The 16,233-nt window shown below is 47.9% G+C and overlaps 2 protein-coding genes and 1 long non-coding RNA gene across 9 annotated transcripts in view; 2 read left to right on the top strand and 1 right to left on the bottom strand.

Moving 5' to 3' along the window:
* PAIP2B (poly(A) binding protein interacting protein 2B) overlaps nt 1–3,086 on the top strand; it is a 27,335-nt gene extending 24,249 nt beyond the window's left edge. Inside the window, exon 5 of the mRNA XM_084765365.1 lies at nt 255–3,086. Within this exon, the coding sequence (XP_084621491.1) occupies nt 255–311 (57 nt within the window). The 3' untranslated portion in view covers nt 312–3,086. The remainder of the gene's footprint in view (nt 1–254) is intronic.
* NAGK (N-acetylglucosamine kinase) overlaps nt 1–14,696 on the bottom strand; it is a 17,116-nt gene extending 2,420 nt beyond the window's left edge. For 2 of the 7 annotated variants that reach the window (XM_084765362.1, XM_084765361.1), the window contains exons 1-9: nt 14,380–14,665; nt 12,731–12,815; nt 12,469–12,567; nt 11,693–11,834; nt 10,796–10,906; nt 10,064–10,176; nt 8,956–9,043; nt 8,125–8,222; nt 7,760–7,838 (exon numbers count right to left, since the gene is read on the bottom strand). In XM_084765362.1, the coding sequence (XP_084621488.1) occupies nt 7,760–7,838; nt 8,125–8,222; nt 8,956–9,043; nt 10,064–10,176; nt 10,796–10,906; nt 11,693–11,834; nt 12,469–12,567; nt 12,731–12,815; nt 14,380–14,408 (844 nt within the window). In that variant the 5' untranslated portion in view covers nt 14,409–14,665. Of the gene's footprint in view, nt 1–5,991; nt 6,940–7,759; nt 7,839–8,124; nt 8,223–8,955; nt 9,044–10,063; nt 10,177–10,795; nt 10,907–11,692; nt 11,835–12,468; nt 12,568–12,730; nt 12,816–14,379 lie in introns of those variants that run through there. The other 5 variants (XM_084765358.1, XM_084765364.1, XM_084765360.1 and 2 more) reach the window with 5 other exon arrangements.
* On the top strand, nt 12,709–13,767 carry LOC311587985. The gene is made up of 2 exons (XR_014776031.1): nt 12,709–12,845; nt 13,336–13,767. It is a non-coding gene; the product is annotated as an uncharacterized lncRNA (long non-coding RNA).
* Nucleotides 14,697–16,233: the final 1,537 nt, after the last annotated feature.

The following is a 16,233-nucleotide window of genomic DNA, read 5'->3' on the forward strand; positions in this document are numbered from 1 at the left end:
ACACACACACACACACACACCCAAAAAAAAAGAAGAAAGAAATGTTAAAATGAAACATTATTGTGTATGCTAATTTTTTTTTTCTGTCCTGGACCCACTTTGTAGACCAGGCTCACAGTGATCTGCCTGCCTCTGCCTCAGAAGTGCTGGGATTAAGGACATGTGCCACCACGCCCAGCCAAATTAAATTTTTAATCATGAAAAAAATAAACTACAGCTTGCTTTGAGATGTTTTCTCTTGGTTCTTATTTCAGAGCAAAAGTAACCTGAATCCAGATGCCAAGGAGTTTATTCCAGGAGTGAAGTACTGAGCTGTTGGAAGCTTCCAGAAGGACTTGTTTTGTCCCCGTACCTGGGGCCAGCAATGCACAAAAAGGCAGAGCTGAAGGGGGGTGGTAAGGGTGTGAGGCCAAGGCGGGTTGGGTCGGGAAGGTTGTTTAACTGGATACTGTGACTGAGTAACTAATGTGTGAGGTACTACTCTCCAAGCCTCTGAGAATGGCTCTTCTGTTCTGCCTACTTGTTCAGAGCAGTTTTCCCACTTTATTTTATTTTATTTTAGATGAGCTCTTCAGAGTTAAGCAACTGCAGTTGTTTTCCCCATGTAAAGAATGTTGTTTGCATTTAAGCAAAATAAGCAGACCAAGGAAAACAGTATTTAAGAGATAACTTTCCCTGCTGTGTACCTATGAGGAACAGGGCACCTGGAGAGCTGCTGGGTGGTGAGAGATACAAACCAGATGCAACACTCAGCTCCCCATCCCCTGGCATTTCCATGATGAAACTAGGGTGCCAGTGGCCCACAAAGCTTTTGTCTCCTGTCCTGAACTCTACTCAAGAAAACAGATTTGCAAGTTCTTGGATGAATGTAACTTCAGATGGATGTAAGTTGTGTATCAGAAGAACAGGGCTTGATGGTGGCTGTCATTTAGTTAGTGTTGTCCCGTCATCACTGTGTAGCTGCTCTCACTCATCATTCACAGGTGAACGGTTACATAGGGCTCTCTGTCATGATCTTGATGGGGCTCCTCCAGGCTTCTTTCCCCACAGTCTAAAAGACACTGTTAGCCAAGTCTGAGACAGGCCTTTAGTTGTGTTAGTTACAGCTTGAATCTTTTTAGACAGTTTTCTTTTCCTAAGTCCCATGAATATTTGGCCCTTTTGGTATCTTAATTCCCTCAAAGATTTCTGTGTTTTTTAAAGGAAATACATTTTTTTCCCTTGACACTAGCAAGCTGCCTGGGTCAGCGTGGGTGTTTCTTCTGCCTTACAGAGTGATTTCCAGAAACTAAGCTCCTGAGGGGGTCTTGCTCAAGTGCACAACAGAGCTTTTGGCTTTCTGTATCCATGAAGCTGTTTAACCAGGCGTTACTGCTCCCACAATCCAGCTTCTTTAGTTTCCCCATGGTCCTGTCTAGGTGCACTCCTAGTTCTACACGCAGCTCATTAGGGTTTGCTGATACTCTGTGGCGCTGACTCCTTCCTGGAGCCGCTGTTGTAAGTAGACATGGTAGTGGCTGATGGGTCAAAGAGTGAGTGTCCTGTCCTGAGCATATTACCAGGACAAGAGACTTAGAAGGCCCGAGAGTGCTGTGGCTTCTGTACAGTTGTCACTGTGCTGTGTGGTAGGTCTGGAAAGATCTTGCAGCTTCCAGTAGTTGTCAGTTTAGCATGTGGATGTGGGTAGAGACTAGAAAGAAAGGACTGGGATCTGGATAATTGAACCTTTCCCCTTTTTCTTATGAGCTGGTTTGCTGACTTTTCATTTTGTCTTGGTGTCCGGTTAGCCCTACCCTTGAGCTGTTCTCAACACTTGTAGACAGGCCCAGCAGTCAAACACAAACTTCCCTCTTTTTCCTTGAGTCCCATAGAATGTTGGCATCTTGTGAAAATGGCCTTCCCCCTCACGGCACATCATAGAGAGTAGCTCAGGGAACTTGTATGTCAGACACACACCAATTCCCAAAGCTTCTCCCTCAAGAGAATGAAACTAGGAACTCCTTCTGAGGATTTTACTCCTGCTTCCCCTTTTAGCTTGGCTTGCCACCTCTAATGAGGAGAGGGAGGGAACAGGGAGGGTATAAAAAGATTCTCTCTGCTGCAGTCTCAAGGCTGTTGGAGTTCAGAACATATCAGAATTGCAGGAAGATCCTGGAGAATCCCATCAGCATATCAACATAGAGTGCAACCTTCTCTTCTCTGAGTTCCTAGCTGGGAATGCTGTTTAAGCCTGAGAGGTTTTGCTCTTTGGAAGCCAAGCTGCTAGGAGCGGTCCAACAGGCCCATCGCTGGTTCATTTTATTTGGAGGTCAGTCTCTGGCCTGGTTTCAGGGAGTACATTTGGTTACTACTACTGGACTACTGTTGGGTGTACCTGGAAACCAAGGGCTGGTGTGTTGGGTTCACCTTAGAGGCAGGGTGCTGACTCCAGGCTTGGGAGATGCAGCCAGTGAGGTGGTCCTTGGTAACGTGTGGGATGACTTACTCCTGTGGCCCAACTCTTGTACCACCCAATGTCGTGAGGTAGCACAACTGTGCTCCAGACTGCAGACTTGGCCCTAGTTAGTTTGCCAACTTAGCAAAACTGCTCTGCTAAGAGTTTAGTTTTTTTCCCCTTTGAGATCTTCTTTTTTGGAAATGTTCTTAATGGTGGCTGTCTGGCTAGTCCCAGTATTCATTTATTCATGACTGAGCTCTAATTATGATTATTTGGCCCTATAACTTTGGGGTGGTGGTGGTGAAGGAATGCCTCTTTAGGCATTTTGGACTGCATCAGAAATCTGAGGAGGTAGCCAAAGCCTGGGTACTATAGCTCAAGGTCAGGGACCAGTTTCTATCTGTAATGTGTCTGACTTTTGGCCATATAAGCAAGCCAGAAAATATTCTAATGAGAAGACTGAGTCTTTTTTCTTGAACCCAGGACCTCACATGTACCATGCAAGCACTACACCAAGCGGTATTCCAGTCATGTGAAAGGTTAGGTCTTGGTAGTACCCCTATTTCCAAAGTCACAGGATCTATGATTGCTTCATTAAGATTGTAAGGTTAACCATGGCTTAAAAATAAATGTTTTTAGTGAACTCTAAGCACTTTCCAGGGTATTGTTATGTCAAGGGTTCATTTTTTTACTTTAGAGAGATTTGAGATGTAGGCAAACAGCACTGTGAATTAGCACCCTCTGTGAGGAGGTGGAAAAGGGGGGACAGCCAGAGGATACTTCTTGATTGGGGTGTGGTAAATGAGCATGTGACTGCCTGACTTCCTGAGTTTGTCCTCTACTGCTAGAGGGGACAGGCCTATTCAGTAAAGGTCTTGTATTGCTACTAGTCTTTGTTTACAGGATGCCACCAATAGGTCTGACAAAGTGCCCACCACCTGGTGGAAAAGCTTATCCCAGCCACTCTCCTCTGGGAGGACAGGGGTAAGGGGGCATCACACTTCCTGTTTGCCAAGTAGAGAAAATAGAAACGATGCTGACATGTGAAGCAGGGACTCCACTGTCATGAGACTCATTGCCCCCAGGGACGGTCAGTCCTGGGATGACTCAGTGCAGTGGGTGTGAGCACCTACCAAATTCCATCATGCTACAGAGGATGTCACCAGACTAGATAGTCACAATCTGAAAGAAGGTGAGTCCTGTTGTGCACTTGAGGACCTTTCTTTTTCCTGTTTAATCTCCCACGTAGAAGCTACTGGTGGTGATAGGAACAGAGCAGGGAACAATATAGTTGACTGAATACTACCTGGACTCTGTCCTCATACTGACCACTGCTGGACCTCAGAAGTCCACTTCCTGGGAGTTAGGGGACTTGGGGACTGGGACATTAGACATACTGCTTTCTTAGGAGCCAGACTTCCTGTTCTTGGGGGAATTCAATGGACAGGCGTACCTTTTTTTTTTTTAATGTAAAAACATTTTCTACATTTTGTTGCTTCTTACTTAAATGGAAGATTTACTGAGCCCAAATTTACCTTACTACTTTTCCTTTAAAATGAGTAAACATTCTAAGTTACTTAATGGTAACAAGAAGAGACCCTGGTAGTTCTTAGGATCTAATGCAGGACCTCACACCTAGGCAAGCATCTACCACAGAGTTACTTCTACCCCGGGGTGAGGGTAGCAAAATGGTGTTTGTGATTCACAGTCTTGCTCTGTGGTCCAGACTAGACCTCCTGCCTCAGCCTCTACATTGTAGATGTAGACCACCAGGCTATTCTGAATATTTTATTTATTTTTTATTTTTTGGTTTTTTGAGACATGGTTTCTCTGTGTAGCCTTGGCTGTCCTGGACTCACTTGTAGACCAGGCTGGCTTCGAACTCAAAAAGATCCACCTGCCTCTGCCTCCCAAGCGCTGGGATTAAAGGCATGTGCCCAGCTTGTTCTGAATATTTTAATATCATACTTTTACTAAATTGTTTTTTTAGTGCTAGGAGCTAAATGGAAGATTTTATGCATGGCCAAGAAAGTATTCCAAAAGCAAACTACATCCCTTGACTATAAAATGTATTTCCCATAAAGTAGTAAATGTCTCATTCTGTAAATACATTTAATTCTGTCAGGCCAGGCAGTGCAAGTTCAAGGCCAGCCTGGTCTACAAAGCCAGTCCAGGACAGCCAAGGCTGCCCAGGGAAACCCTGTCTAGGGTTGTGTGTGTAGAAATCCCGTCCTGCCCATTGTGAACCTTCAAAAATATTTGACAGACAGTGGTAGTATACACCCTTAATCCCAGGACTTGGGAAGCAGAGACACAAAGATAAGCAGATCACTACTTTGAGGCCAACAGAGTTCAGACTAGCCAGGTCTACATAGTAAGACCCTGTCTGTAAATAATAAATTAATAAAATAAACTAATACTTTAAAAGTGGAAATGCCCCCCCCAAAAAAAAACCCACAGCTTTCAGCTGGGATAGTTCATATGCTGGACTTAAGTGCCCAAGTCAGAGTTTAGGAACTTTTTTAGTGCTGGAGTAACAACCACCCTATTTCTCTCTAGAAAGCTCTTTCATATGCAGGTCCCAGGCCCTGGTGTGGCTAATAATGCATCTTTTCTGGATGTTTCATGTCAATGGAGCTAAACATGCTGTGGTCTCATTATCTGTCTTGTTTTTCTGAGTCATTCTTCCACTACTGACCAGTTACCTGTTGATGAGTGTGTGCTGCATTTTGTCAGCCCCTTAGGCTTGGCTCTCTACCTCCACTTTGGCAAGTTGTCTGTACACAGGATTTGGGAGCTGCTGTGCCTCTTAGGAGCCTTAGGCACTGCAGATTCCTATGATCCTCAACTTCTCAAGAACCTTTGTGCTATCTCCTACAGGCCAGGACTTCTAAAGTACCTGAGGCCCATTTAATAATGAGCATAACTGGACAGGGTATGAAACTGCACTGCTCTTCTATCCAGAATCAGTGCCGAGACTTCTGAACTTTCCAGTCATGCCCATGGGTACGAGAGTTGTAGACTCTGCTAGATACATGAAGGAAGGAGGGCTGATGGTAGAAGTGTACACAGGAGGAAGGAGGGCCAAAGGGAAGGTGTAGGCACCAGTGGAGCCCAGCAGCTGCCTAGCACCTCCAGTAAACCTAGGTCCAGACTCTGGACCCTTGTCCCAGTTGTAAGTATTTAAAAGCCAATGCTCTTAATTGCCTTTTTTTTTTTTTTTTAAGTTTTAAAAGTTTGGAGAGAGGGCTCAGCAATTAAGTGGCTACTCTTCAATAGGTTTCTAGTTCAATTCCCAGTACCTCCATCTAGGTGTACAACCATCTGAAACTCTAGTCCCAGACAGAGGATCTATTTTTTTTTCCTGGTTCCTGCAGACAATGCACATACACTGTACATACATGCAGGCAAAACACCCAAACAAAATTTAAAAGAACAAAGAAAAAACCCTAAAAATAGTTTTCCTAAAAACACATGTAAAAGATAACTTAAAATTTTTACGCTACCAATCAAATAGCAGTTGTTTGAAAAACTCAGTAAATGAGAATAATGCATTTGCTGAGATGGCACCTTCCTGGCTAAGCTTTATGGACACGTGTGCTGTGCAGGAGATAGAGACAGGGAAAACAGAACACAGAGGTTAAAACACTAGCATTGATGCACATCCACACCTGGTTAATCTGGGTCTGGGAATGACAAGAAACCTGCCTTCGGGCGGCACATAGAGAGTATTTCCTGGAAGGATTAGCTCCAGAGGAAAGACCCTTCCCCCAGGGCTGGCAGCAGCCCAGATAAAAAGGTCTGAGAGAGAGAAGAGTAACCAGAGCCAGGCGAGCAGCAGTCAGAAGTAGGCAGTCCACTGAGTTAAACAGTGTTTGCTTGGCCCTCTGGAATTCATTCACACAAGAAACTATAAAATGTGCTGTGTACCTACAGCTACCAAATCCAGTTAAATCAAAATTGAGACTAGGGTTATTTGGTCCCTGAGTCCTACTGGGAACCTTACGAGAGGGTGTGATAGATCTTGGGTCATTCTCTAGGAGTTGGGGCGAGTTTCATCATGAGCAACCATAAGTCTGCCAAGAGAAAACTTGGATTATGTGCCTAAAAGCCTGGTGAGTGCATGCAAACCACAGTAAGCACCTGGAGGTGCTGAGGACATACACAGCAATGTGTTGAGGATACCTCCTGCTGGGGAAGGAATAAAGTGCATTTATTTTCTTCCATATATATATATATATTTTTTTTTTTTTTTTTTTTTTTTAATCTCCCTTCTAACACTCAGTGTCAGCTGGATGGGGAGGTGGGCAGACCCTAGAAGGTATGGGAATAGAAGGCAATGGCGTTGATGGTGTAGTCCATGGGAAGGTGGTGTCCAATGTGCCTGGCACCCAGGCTGGCACCCCCCAGTGCAGAAGAGTGTCGCAGCTTCATCAGGGTGAAGCTGGAGAAGGAGTTCTGTGCCTGCAGCTCTCGGCCCTGGGTCAGCGCCAGGAGAAAGCCTGGAGGGAAGAATGCAGAGAGGAGACCAGCAGCTACAGCTTCAGTGCAGATGCTAGAGGCCATATGCCAACCATCCAGCACAAAGGTGCCAGCGTACCTGGGTCCTAGAACCAGCAGCCCCAAAATCCAGTGCTTCTCAGCTCCAGGGCATGTAATCACAATTTTTTGGTGCCAGAATCTAGTGGGGGGTCTTTGAGCTGTTTCAGAGATTCTAATGGAAATACTACAACTGGCTAATTCCTTCTGACCAGAACAGTGACTAAGGGTGCCACCACAAGTTATCACACTGGTCTGAGCTCCAAGGGGCTAGAGAGATGGCTCTGTAGTTAAGGGCATTTGCTGTTCTTCAGAGGACCTGGGTTCAGTACTCAGCACCAACACAATGGCACACAAACACCAGTTCCAGAGGATCACACAAACACCCTTTTCTGCTGTCCTTGGGCACTCCATGCCCATATGCACAGATATACATGCTGGCAAAAAACACCCAAACAACAGAACCCTGGCTGTCCTGGACTAGCTTTTGTAAACCAGACTGGCCTTGAATTTTTTTACAGAGATCTGCCAGTCTCTGCCTCCCTTTGAGAGTTGGGATTAAAGGTATGTACCACCACACCCAGCTTAAAAGTAAATAAATCTTAAAAAGTGATTAATGTGTCATTTGGAATAGACCATCCTTTCAGGAGCTCAAGAGGCTTACACAGGCTTTTAACAAGGCACATGCTCCAGCAGGTCACAGAGGCTAGAATAAAGGCCCACACTTCACCCTCCTTTCCTGCTGTGTTCTTGTCTTCACCCACATCTGCCACCAAGACTCACCTTCCTTCAGCAGCTCCCAGCTCTTCCACACTGAGCCCACACACAAAATGGGGAGGCCAAGCTCCCCCTGGAACAAAACCTGGCAGAAGGGCAGAAAATGGGACACTGTAGGCTGACCTTAACCCTAGCCCTTGCTAGTGAGAAACAAGGTGGACTCAAGGGGGGGAAAGGCAAGGAGGAAAATGGGAGTCATAAAAGCGAGGCAGAGAAGAAAGGAATGGTCAAACAGGAGGATGGAGACAGCACCACATGAACCCAGTCTACAGATACAGAGGCATCGAATTGCATAGAGTTTGATGGGACAGTCTCACTACCCTAGGCCAAGAGCCAGACTTCACCCACCTTTGTATACTGCCTCAACTTACCGGGTCAATCTCTGGCAACACTGCCACAACATGTCTGCCCAGCATCTCCCCAGCCTTCCTGAAGATGTACCGGGAAAGAGGGTCACCCTGCTGTGCACCTGGGGGAGAAAAAGGGGGCTAGAGAATACAGAAAGCAGCCTACCCTACTCTAGGCACTCTCCCTGAGGTAAAGCAGCAAGCTCAGGCCATGTTAATGTTAGGATGGATGCCCATATTGGTAAACAAGCTCCTCCCACCATTTCAGGCACCTCCTTTTCCAGTGCCCTACTGGAAGTAGCTCATGATGCTCACTAGAGCAGTAGGACTAGACTGATGAACTACTAAATCACATTACTGTGTCTGTCCCCATGAATCTATCAGCCCTGCTAAGAAGACTGTTGATTTTCCTGTTAGTATCAGCCTCATCAGGACAAGTGTTTTGAGCCTCAGACCCGAGAGAAACATGTAGACCTCCCTGGGGCTAAGGAATCCAAGTGAAAAAGGAGCAAGCCTTACTGAAAAAAGATGTAGACATGCAGGCTCCTCAAAAAGCCAACACAAGCTGCCTGAGCTTTCCAACTCCTGGCTTCTGTGAACTTGTCCAAAGGACTTCAAGTTCTCAAAACCAGGCATACAGTCTGCACCAGCCATATGGCAACCAGGGAGAAGAGCAGGCAACCCAGTGTTGTCTGGTCCCACCTTCACCCTAGTCACCACACCAGGTTGAGCCACAGACTCCAGGCTACTTAGTGAGACAGGCACCAGCACAGAGGCCAGCCTTCAACCACTCACCACCCTCCCATAAGACATGCTTTTGTGGAACCAAGCTATATAAACCAGCACCTACAGTACCTTCTGCAATTTTCTGGCAAAACCCAGCAAACTTGGATTTATCAAAGTCCCTATACAAGTGGGTGAGGATTCCTAGCCGATCTGGCACCTGAGGAACACAGAGACACAAGCAGTCAATAGATAGAGAAATCCCTGGTCTGTAACTCACAGTGGCCTTCATAGTGTATCTATTGGATGACCAAAGTATTTGGGGTTTTGTTTGTTTTTGTTTTCACAAGGTTTCTCTGTGTAGCCTTGGCTGTCCCAGAACTCGCTCTGTAGACCAGGCTGTCCTCAAACTCACAGAGATCCCCTGCCCCTGCCTCCGGAGTCCTGGCGTGTGTGACCACCACTAGGGCTTTTCTGGTTTTTTGTTTTTTAGTTTTTCGAGACAAGGTTTCTCTGTGTTGCCTTGGCTGTCCTGGACTCCTTTTGTAGACCAGGATGGCCTCGAACTCACAGAGATCCGCCTGCCTCTGCCTCCCGAGTGCTGGGATTAAAGGCATGCACCACCATACCCAGCTGTTTGTCTGGTTTTAAGCTTTAAAAATTATGGGAATTTGCCAGAGGTGGTGGCACACATCTGTAATCTCAGCACTAGGGGAGGCAGAAGCAGGCAGATTGCTGTGAGTTTGAATGAGTCCTGGGACAGCCAAAGGCTACAAAGAGAAACCTTTCTCATTTTCCTTGAGATCACTCTTGAAAAGACTGCTTCAGTTAAAGAGCAGCACTCCCCTACAGTCCCTGCTCACAATGGCAAAGGCTCTGAAAAGTGCTATAACTAAAAGACAGATTTATCTCCCAAATTGTCTTCCTCCAACAGTCTAACACATACAACCCATCTGAGTTCCAAGAAAACAGAGATTCTCCTGAATATATTTTAATGGGGGTAGGGTAAATGTGATTATCTACAGAAACAGTAGCTTTTTTACGCTTGTCTCATTTGGCTTTGCTAAAATATTTGGAAAAAATGACTAAAATTCCTAAGAGGAAGTGGCAGTCACACTGCGCACACTACTCTGAATCCTGTTCTGACCACCCGGAGACCTGCATCCTCCTCTCTACAGCCTCTCCATCAGAATCCCCTGTCTTCTACACCAGGTGCTCATGACTATGGGGTAGGCAGTACCTGGAAATAGCTGAACATGGCCTGCTTGACATGGCCGATATCATGAGGAGCTGCCTCCAGGTTGTCGATGGAGTCAAACACGATTTTCACAGCTTGGTGTGCAATCCAGTAGGCTGCCGAGAGCAGAGGGCAAAGAAGACAGCCAGTCGCAGAGCACTCTCCCCATGCAGATGGGCTCTCAGCTCAAGACCAGTTAGAAGTCAGTGATCAGTCAGTCACATTTCCAGTAGAGGAGGGAGGCTTTTAACCCAACTATCTGACAGACCCAGACAAGGGAAGGCTGGTGGGAAGAGTAAGTGAACTTGTCACACCAGCTCCCATTCAAAGACAAAGGTGGCGAGCTGTGTCACACAGCTGCAGTCACAGCACGAGTTGGACCCAAAAGACACCAATACACACACACATACACACACACTGCCTCAAAAGCAGTGTCAGTGGGAAGTGTTTCCAGACCCCTTTCCTACTGGCAGGAAGTCTCTGGCCTTACCCTTCAGTCTCAATCCTTCCCTTGGGTCTCCAGGTCAACAGAGGGAGGCTACACCACCCTGCCATGAAGCGGGCCCTGGCTACTAAGGAGCAAGATGGTGACTGTGATTCTCCCAATACTACCCTGTACTCCAAAAGAGATTTAGGAGCTGTTTAGGGACACCTGTTTAGGTTTAGGAACCGAGAGGGCAGGAAAACCGAGAGGAGCCATAGGAAGGGATATGTCACGGCCCTATGTGTGCTCACCTGAGCCTTCATCCCCCATCATGTGGCCCCAGCCACCGCAGCCACTCTCCGAGCCATCAGGGTTGATAAGCCTACAGTTGGAGCCTGTTCCAGAGATGAGCACAATCCCACCTGGGGAGAGGGCATGGGGGCTCAGTGTGGCCTAGGGCCCAGAGAGCAGCAGTTTCAGCCTTACAGCGGAGGGATTGCCACCCAACCTCCCAGGACAAATAGCCCACTTGCTTCCTGCCCAGGGGATGGAGGAAACCCCAAATCTGTATCAATTCAAGGGAACATGGCTTCCTGCCAGGCAGACTTCAAATGATCTTAGCTTTATTGAGTACCTAATACCAGACACTATGACAGACCCTGTGACCATCAGCACCACTGAGTCGTACAGATAGCGACCCTCACTTCTACACGAGGGAAGCGAAACCCACAACTTCTCAAAGAGAGGGGAGCTGCCAAACCAGAGCCTAAGCCGGTTTCATTTTTGAGATGGTCTCATAAGGTAGCCCTGGCTGGCCTTGAACTTGCTGTAATCTGCCTGCCTCTGTCTCCTGAAAGTTAAAGGTGTGCACTGACATGCCTGTTGAGACTCCGTTATATACCAGCACATAGGGTATCACAGAGTCCCACTCTTTCCGCTCAGTAGCCCTACATTCTGCCCCATTAGATTCCATCCCTCACTTCCCACACAGATACTTTTCCTGCCCTCCCTCCTCCTCTGTCCCTCATCCCTGCTCTAGCAAGGGTATTATTTTGCCCAGGAAAGCACAGCTGGGAGAGAATAACAATGGCTGCCTTAGATATTTATAAGACAAACTTTGCCAGCTACCTTTTTTTTTTTTTATAGGTTATAGGCTTTCCTCATAAGAAAGCTCCTTCTCAACCCCACTTCTCCTTTCACATCCTCACCATCCGGTGTAGCTGTGGCAATGGAACCGGCTGCATCAGTGGTGATTAGGTAACTTTCACTCAGGTAAGGAAATCGGTCCCTCAACTCCTCCATCAGGAGCCTCACCGCATCCTCCTGCTCCCCACCACTCAGGGACAGGCCCTAGGCACAAGGGAGAGGAATAAGCTAAGCAACGGAAGAGAGGGTACAGCCCCAGACCAGCTCCTTTCCTAATCCTTCCCCTCCTGACACCCATCCAGCCCGCAGGGACAGCCTGGCTTAGGAAAGAAAGGCACAGGTAAAGGAGCAAGGTGAGGGAAGGTGGAGAAAGCAGCTTGGCTTGACAGTCTGCCTGTGCCTGCCTATCTATCTCCCTCGCGTATCTGGGAAGCAGCCAGAGGCACTGCAACCTTGGAGGAAGAAGAGCTAACATTTTAAGAGCTCTCCAGGCTAGAGGCTGCTGACCATTTCAGACTGTGTCACATCACCTCACTTTCCCAACAACTCTTAATATCTATATTTGCAAAATGAGGAAACAGGCTTAGAGAAGGCAACTGACTTAAGGGCCCTCCTGTTGAGTGGCAAAGCTGAGAATCAAATCAAGGTACAAACGGGTCTCTGGAGCGCCATGCTCTTACAATGCTTTCTTGCTTAAAGATGATCACTGAAACCACAAAAAATGGGCAAGATGGAGGGCCCTGGTCCTAGAGACCTCTTCCTCCAGGCACCAAGCTCGTCTAGTCCCACTGGCCACCTGCCTCAAGCCTGCTGATGGCCCAGGCTCCAGCTGACTCACCAGGCTTCGAAGGGGTACCAGAGGATCCGCTCCAGCCTTCAGCTTGGCCCTGTTCACCATCTCGTTGATCCTTTCCACACACTTGTCTGTGCCTATCAGCTGGCCCCAACAGGGGAGGAGGAGTTAAAAAAAAAAAAAAAGACTTCAGGATCTGCGCTGCCCCTACCAGCTGCCAAGAGGCCCAGCCACCACCTCAAGGGGAGTCACAGCATATTACATGAGAGCCAACCCTCGGGTCCCCTCAGGATGATGGCTTTTTTACCCAGTGGTTTGTGCTCAGTCCATCAGCTTCTGCCAGGATCTGCCCATCCTCAGAAAGTAAAAGGACTTTGGACTGTGTGCCTCCCCTACAAAACACAAGAGGGCACCCAGCCCTGGTAAGATTGCAGGCAGGGGGAGCCAAGCTTGCATAGTAGCCCCTTAATAGAGTCTAGGGTGGAGAAGCTTCAGCAAGCCCAACACATACTCCCAAACCTGCCTGTGTAGTGTCTGCTACACTCTGGAAAGGTAAATGAGTGGGCGGCCTTGCTCATTCTTCCCTGGTAGGTCCCACTTCTACAAGATCCCACTTACTCACCACCTGGGCCTTAAAATGTGTGCGCTGGAGGGCTTCTCCGCACAGCGGTAAGCCCCTAGTTAGTAGAGACTGCTCTGAATCGCGAGGGCATCCAGTTGTTTCCTGTTTGCCTATTCGTGAGCTCACTGGGTGAAGCTCCAGAGCAATTAACTACCTAGCCCCCTAACATACCCAGAGCCTGGCCCAGGCAACTTATGGTAAATACACCAGAGGAGAAAAGCAGACCACCATATTCTTCTCGCTACAGCTAAGGGCCACTTTCTTTTTCTTTTTCTTTTTTTTTCCCTAAGGGCCACTTTCAAGACCCCGTCTCCCGCCACAAAGGTCTTCAGGACACCTGTGAGAAATGACCACCAGACAAGGAGGAATTTACAGACTTAGGCAACTAAACCCTCCTGAGTTAAATCCCTTGGGTAAGGCGTGGTTTAAAGGAAGAGTAATGTGCAAGTTAGTAATAGCCTACTGACCAGTACTTCCTGGAATGCAATAGAAAGACAATGAAAACGCCATGAGCCAACTCAAAGAGGGCATCAAATTCAGAGGGGACACTGACTCATGAGACAGCAGACTAGATCCAAAATAACTTCTTGACCAACTGGGGGAAATAACTTCTAGCTTCCATATGAATATAATGAGACTAAGTGCAAACTTCTACATTGTGCTGAAGGCTTTTCTTTGTTTTTAAAGTGTCACAAAAAAATAAAGCCTGACCATCCAGGTTAGCAATTCATGGGAAGAGACTTCTGGGTAAGTCAGCAGTAAGCTGCTATGATTCCACATCCTCCTATCATGCCCTGATTTGACACACCCTGTGATCCACAAAATGTTTGTCATGCGTAGGGGACAGGGTAAACCACCGTCTTGCACACCCTTGTCCTAGCGCTATACATATGGGCAATTGAAGCCCAGAGAAGGCAGACGTCTCACCCAAAGCCATGCTCAGCTGAGCTACTTCCCAAAGTCCAACAGACTAGCTTCTGAGGAGAATGTGGAAACCAAAGGCCCTTTGGCCAATAGCAGTGAAGGGTCCCTGGCACCAGGACCAGACAGTACTCTGGTGACAGCTGCTCAACTCCAGGGTTCCCTTGGGCATAAATCTCAGTCTGGGCTTCCGCCACTTTCCCATGTCCACTCGCGACCCGCAACTTCCCACTTGACGCCAGCTCTGCAAAACTCTCTCCGTGTTGACACAAGAGCCCTGGGGCGCGAAGGTGGTGGTCCGGAGGGGCGTGGTCGCGCCGAGCAGCACTAAGGCACCGGGCGTGGGTTGATGGGCCACCGCCCCCTGACCAGCGGCTCCCGGACAGACAGCTTGAGGCCGGTCCAGCGCTCACCCTTCCACACCGCCATAAAGCGCGGCCATGCTACCGTCGCCACCGCAGGTCCCGCCGTAGCTACTCTGCCCGCTGCCGTGGCTTTGCTCCAGCCCGCGCCGCGGCACCGCCCCACATCATGTGATCGCAGCGCGCGTGCGCAGGGTGCGGAAGGGCGGTCCTCTCCCTCCCAGGCTGCCGCGCATGGCCGTCTTCTCCAGCTCCTTCCAGCCCGCTCTTCCGCGCCGTGCTTCCACGCGGAGGCTGAACCCAGCTGAGGACACTGGGAGGCTGTAAGAGGGCCTGCGCCGGAAACAGCTAGCAGCGGCGCCGTTAGTTGTGGGGTGCGCATGCGCAGACGCCTGCCGAGGCAAGCCCAGTGTCTGGCGGAAATGCGAGGGCCCGGGCGGGGCCAAGGTCCAAACTACTCCCCGTCTACTTTGGGTTGAAAACCCGGAGCTGCCAACAGAAAGGCCTTAGGCTGCTGTCAGCTTAGGAGGTCTGTGCGATGGAGGGGATGGAGCCCATGGTTTCCTGCTTGGCAGCAAGCTCTCTACAGTGAGCTGATCCCAGCTCTGTTCTTTTCTGGCATTATCTCTTGTGTATAACCCAGACTGGCCAGAATGCAATCCTGGCTCAGCCTGCTAAAAGCTGGCAATCACAGACCACATTTCACCTTCTGGCCAACATCTGCTCCCTTATTTTAAAATGTGCAGTGAGGGAAGGAAGGCGACACCGATCAGGTCTGGTAAAAGACTGGCTCTTGTGCGCCTCCTCAGACTCCTCCAAGGGGTTCCAGGTCAGTTAGAGGCAGCTTCAATAGCCAGGTGGGCTGTCAGCCACTCTTGACATTTCTTTGAGACTTCAGATGGAGCCTCCACAGGGCCAGCCTGCTTCCTTCCTACCCAACCTCCAACCTCCGAGCCTGCCTTCTGTGGAGAAATCTTGAGCTGGGATCCCCTTTCCTTGCCTGCAAGCTAATTGGGTCCAGTTGGGTTTTGATGTGAGCAACAGGGCCTCATGTTTCTCAAAATAACCTGAAATTCTGGTTGAGGATGGATGACCTTAGACTCCTGGTTCTCCCGCCTCCCACCTCCCAAGTGAAGGATGTTTGGGGTGTAGGCATGCTTTTTAAGGTTACCGAGTGGGCTCTGTACCTCATTTCTTACCTATTTGAGTCAGTAATGCAACAAATAACTCAAGAATAAACTAGAGGGAGGTCTTAATGCCCCTTTGAGACCGTTCCATTCACAATACATCAAGGCTAGAAAAATACTTTATCCAATATGTTTAGAATCAAAGCTAATTCCATAGGATTCTAACTGAACAGAAGTTTTGGCAGAAATGTGAAGTTGCAGGTGAATTTTGAAGGAACTTTTCCTTTTTTTTTTTTTTTTTTTTTTTGCGCTAATGTTCTAAGTCCTAGGACTTGTTTTTGACAACACTCAAGTGTGCTTTTGTAGTATTGTTTGGATTTTTAGTCAAATGAAGTCTCTCTCTTTTTTTTTTTAAGATTTATTTATTTATGTATATATAAGCATTCCATTGCATGACAGAAGAGGGCATCAGATTCCGTTATAGATGCTTGTGAGCCACCGTGTGGTTGCTGGGAGTCGAACCCAGGACCTTTAGATGAGCAGCCAGTGCTCTTAGCCACTGAGCCATCTCTCCAGCCCCTGTCAAATGAAGTCTCAAATCACCAAGGCTGGCCCTACACTCCTGAAGTAACCTCAATCTTCCTGCTTCCCAAACGCTAGGATTAAAAGACTACACTGTCCTTTCAGCTCTGTATTGCTTGTTTAGAAAGGAATACAAGAGAGAAAGTTTAGTTTGAAGAAAAGATTGAGTTCTAAATTTGATATTGCATGAGAATGA

This window comes from Acomys minous (assembly GCF_964271855.1).
Source record: "Acomys minous genome assembly, chromosome: 17".
Classification (NCBI taxonomy): domain Eukaryota; kingdom Metazoa; phylum Chordata; class Mammalia; order Rodentia; family Muridae; genus Acomys; species Acomys minous.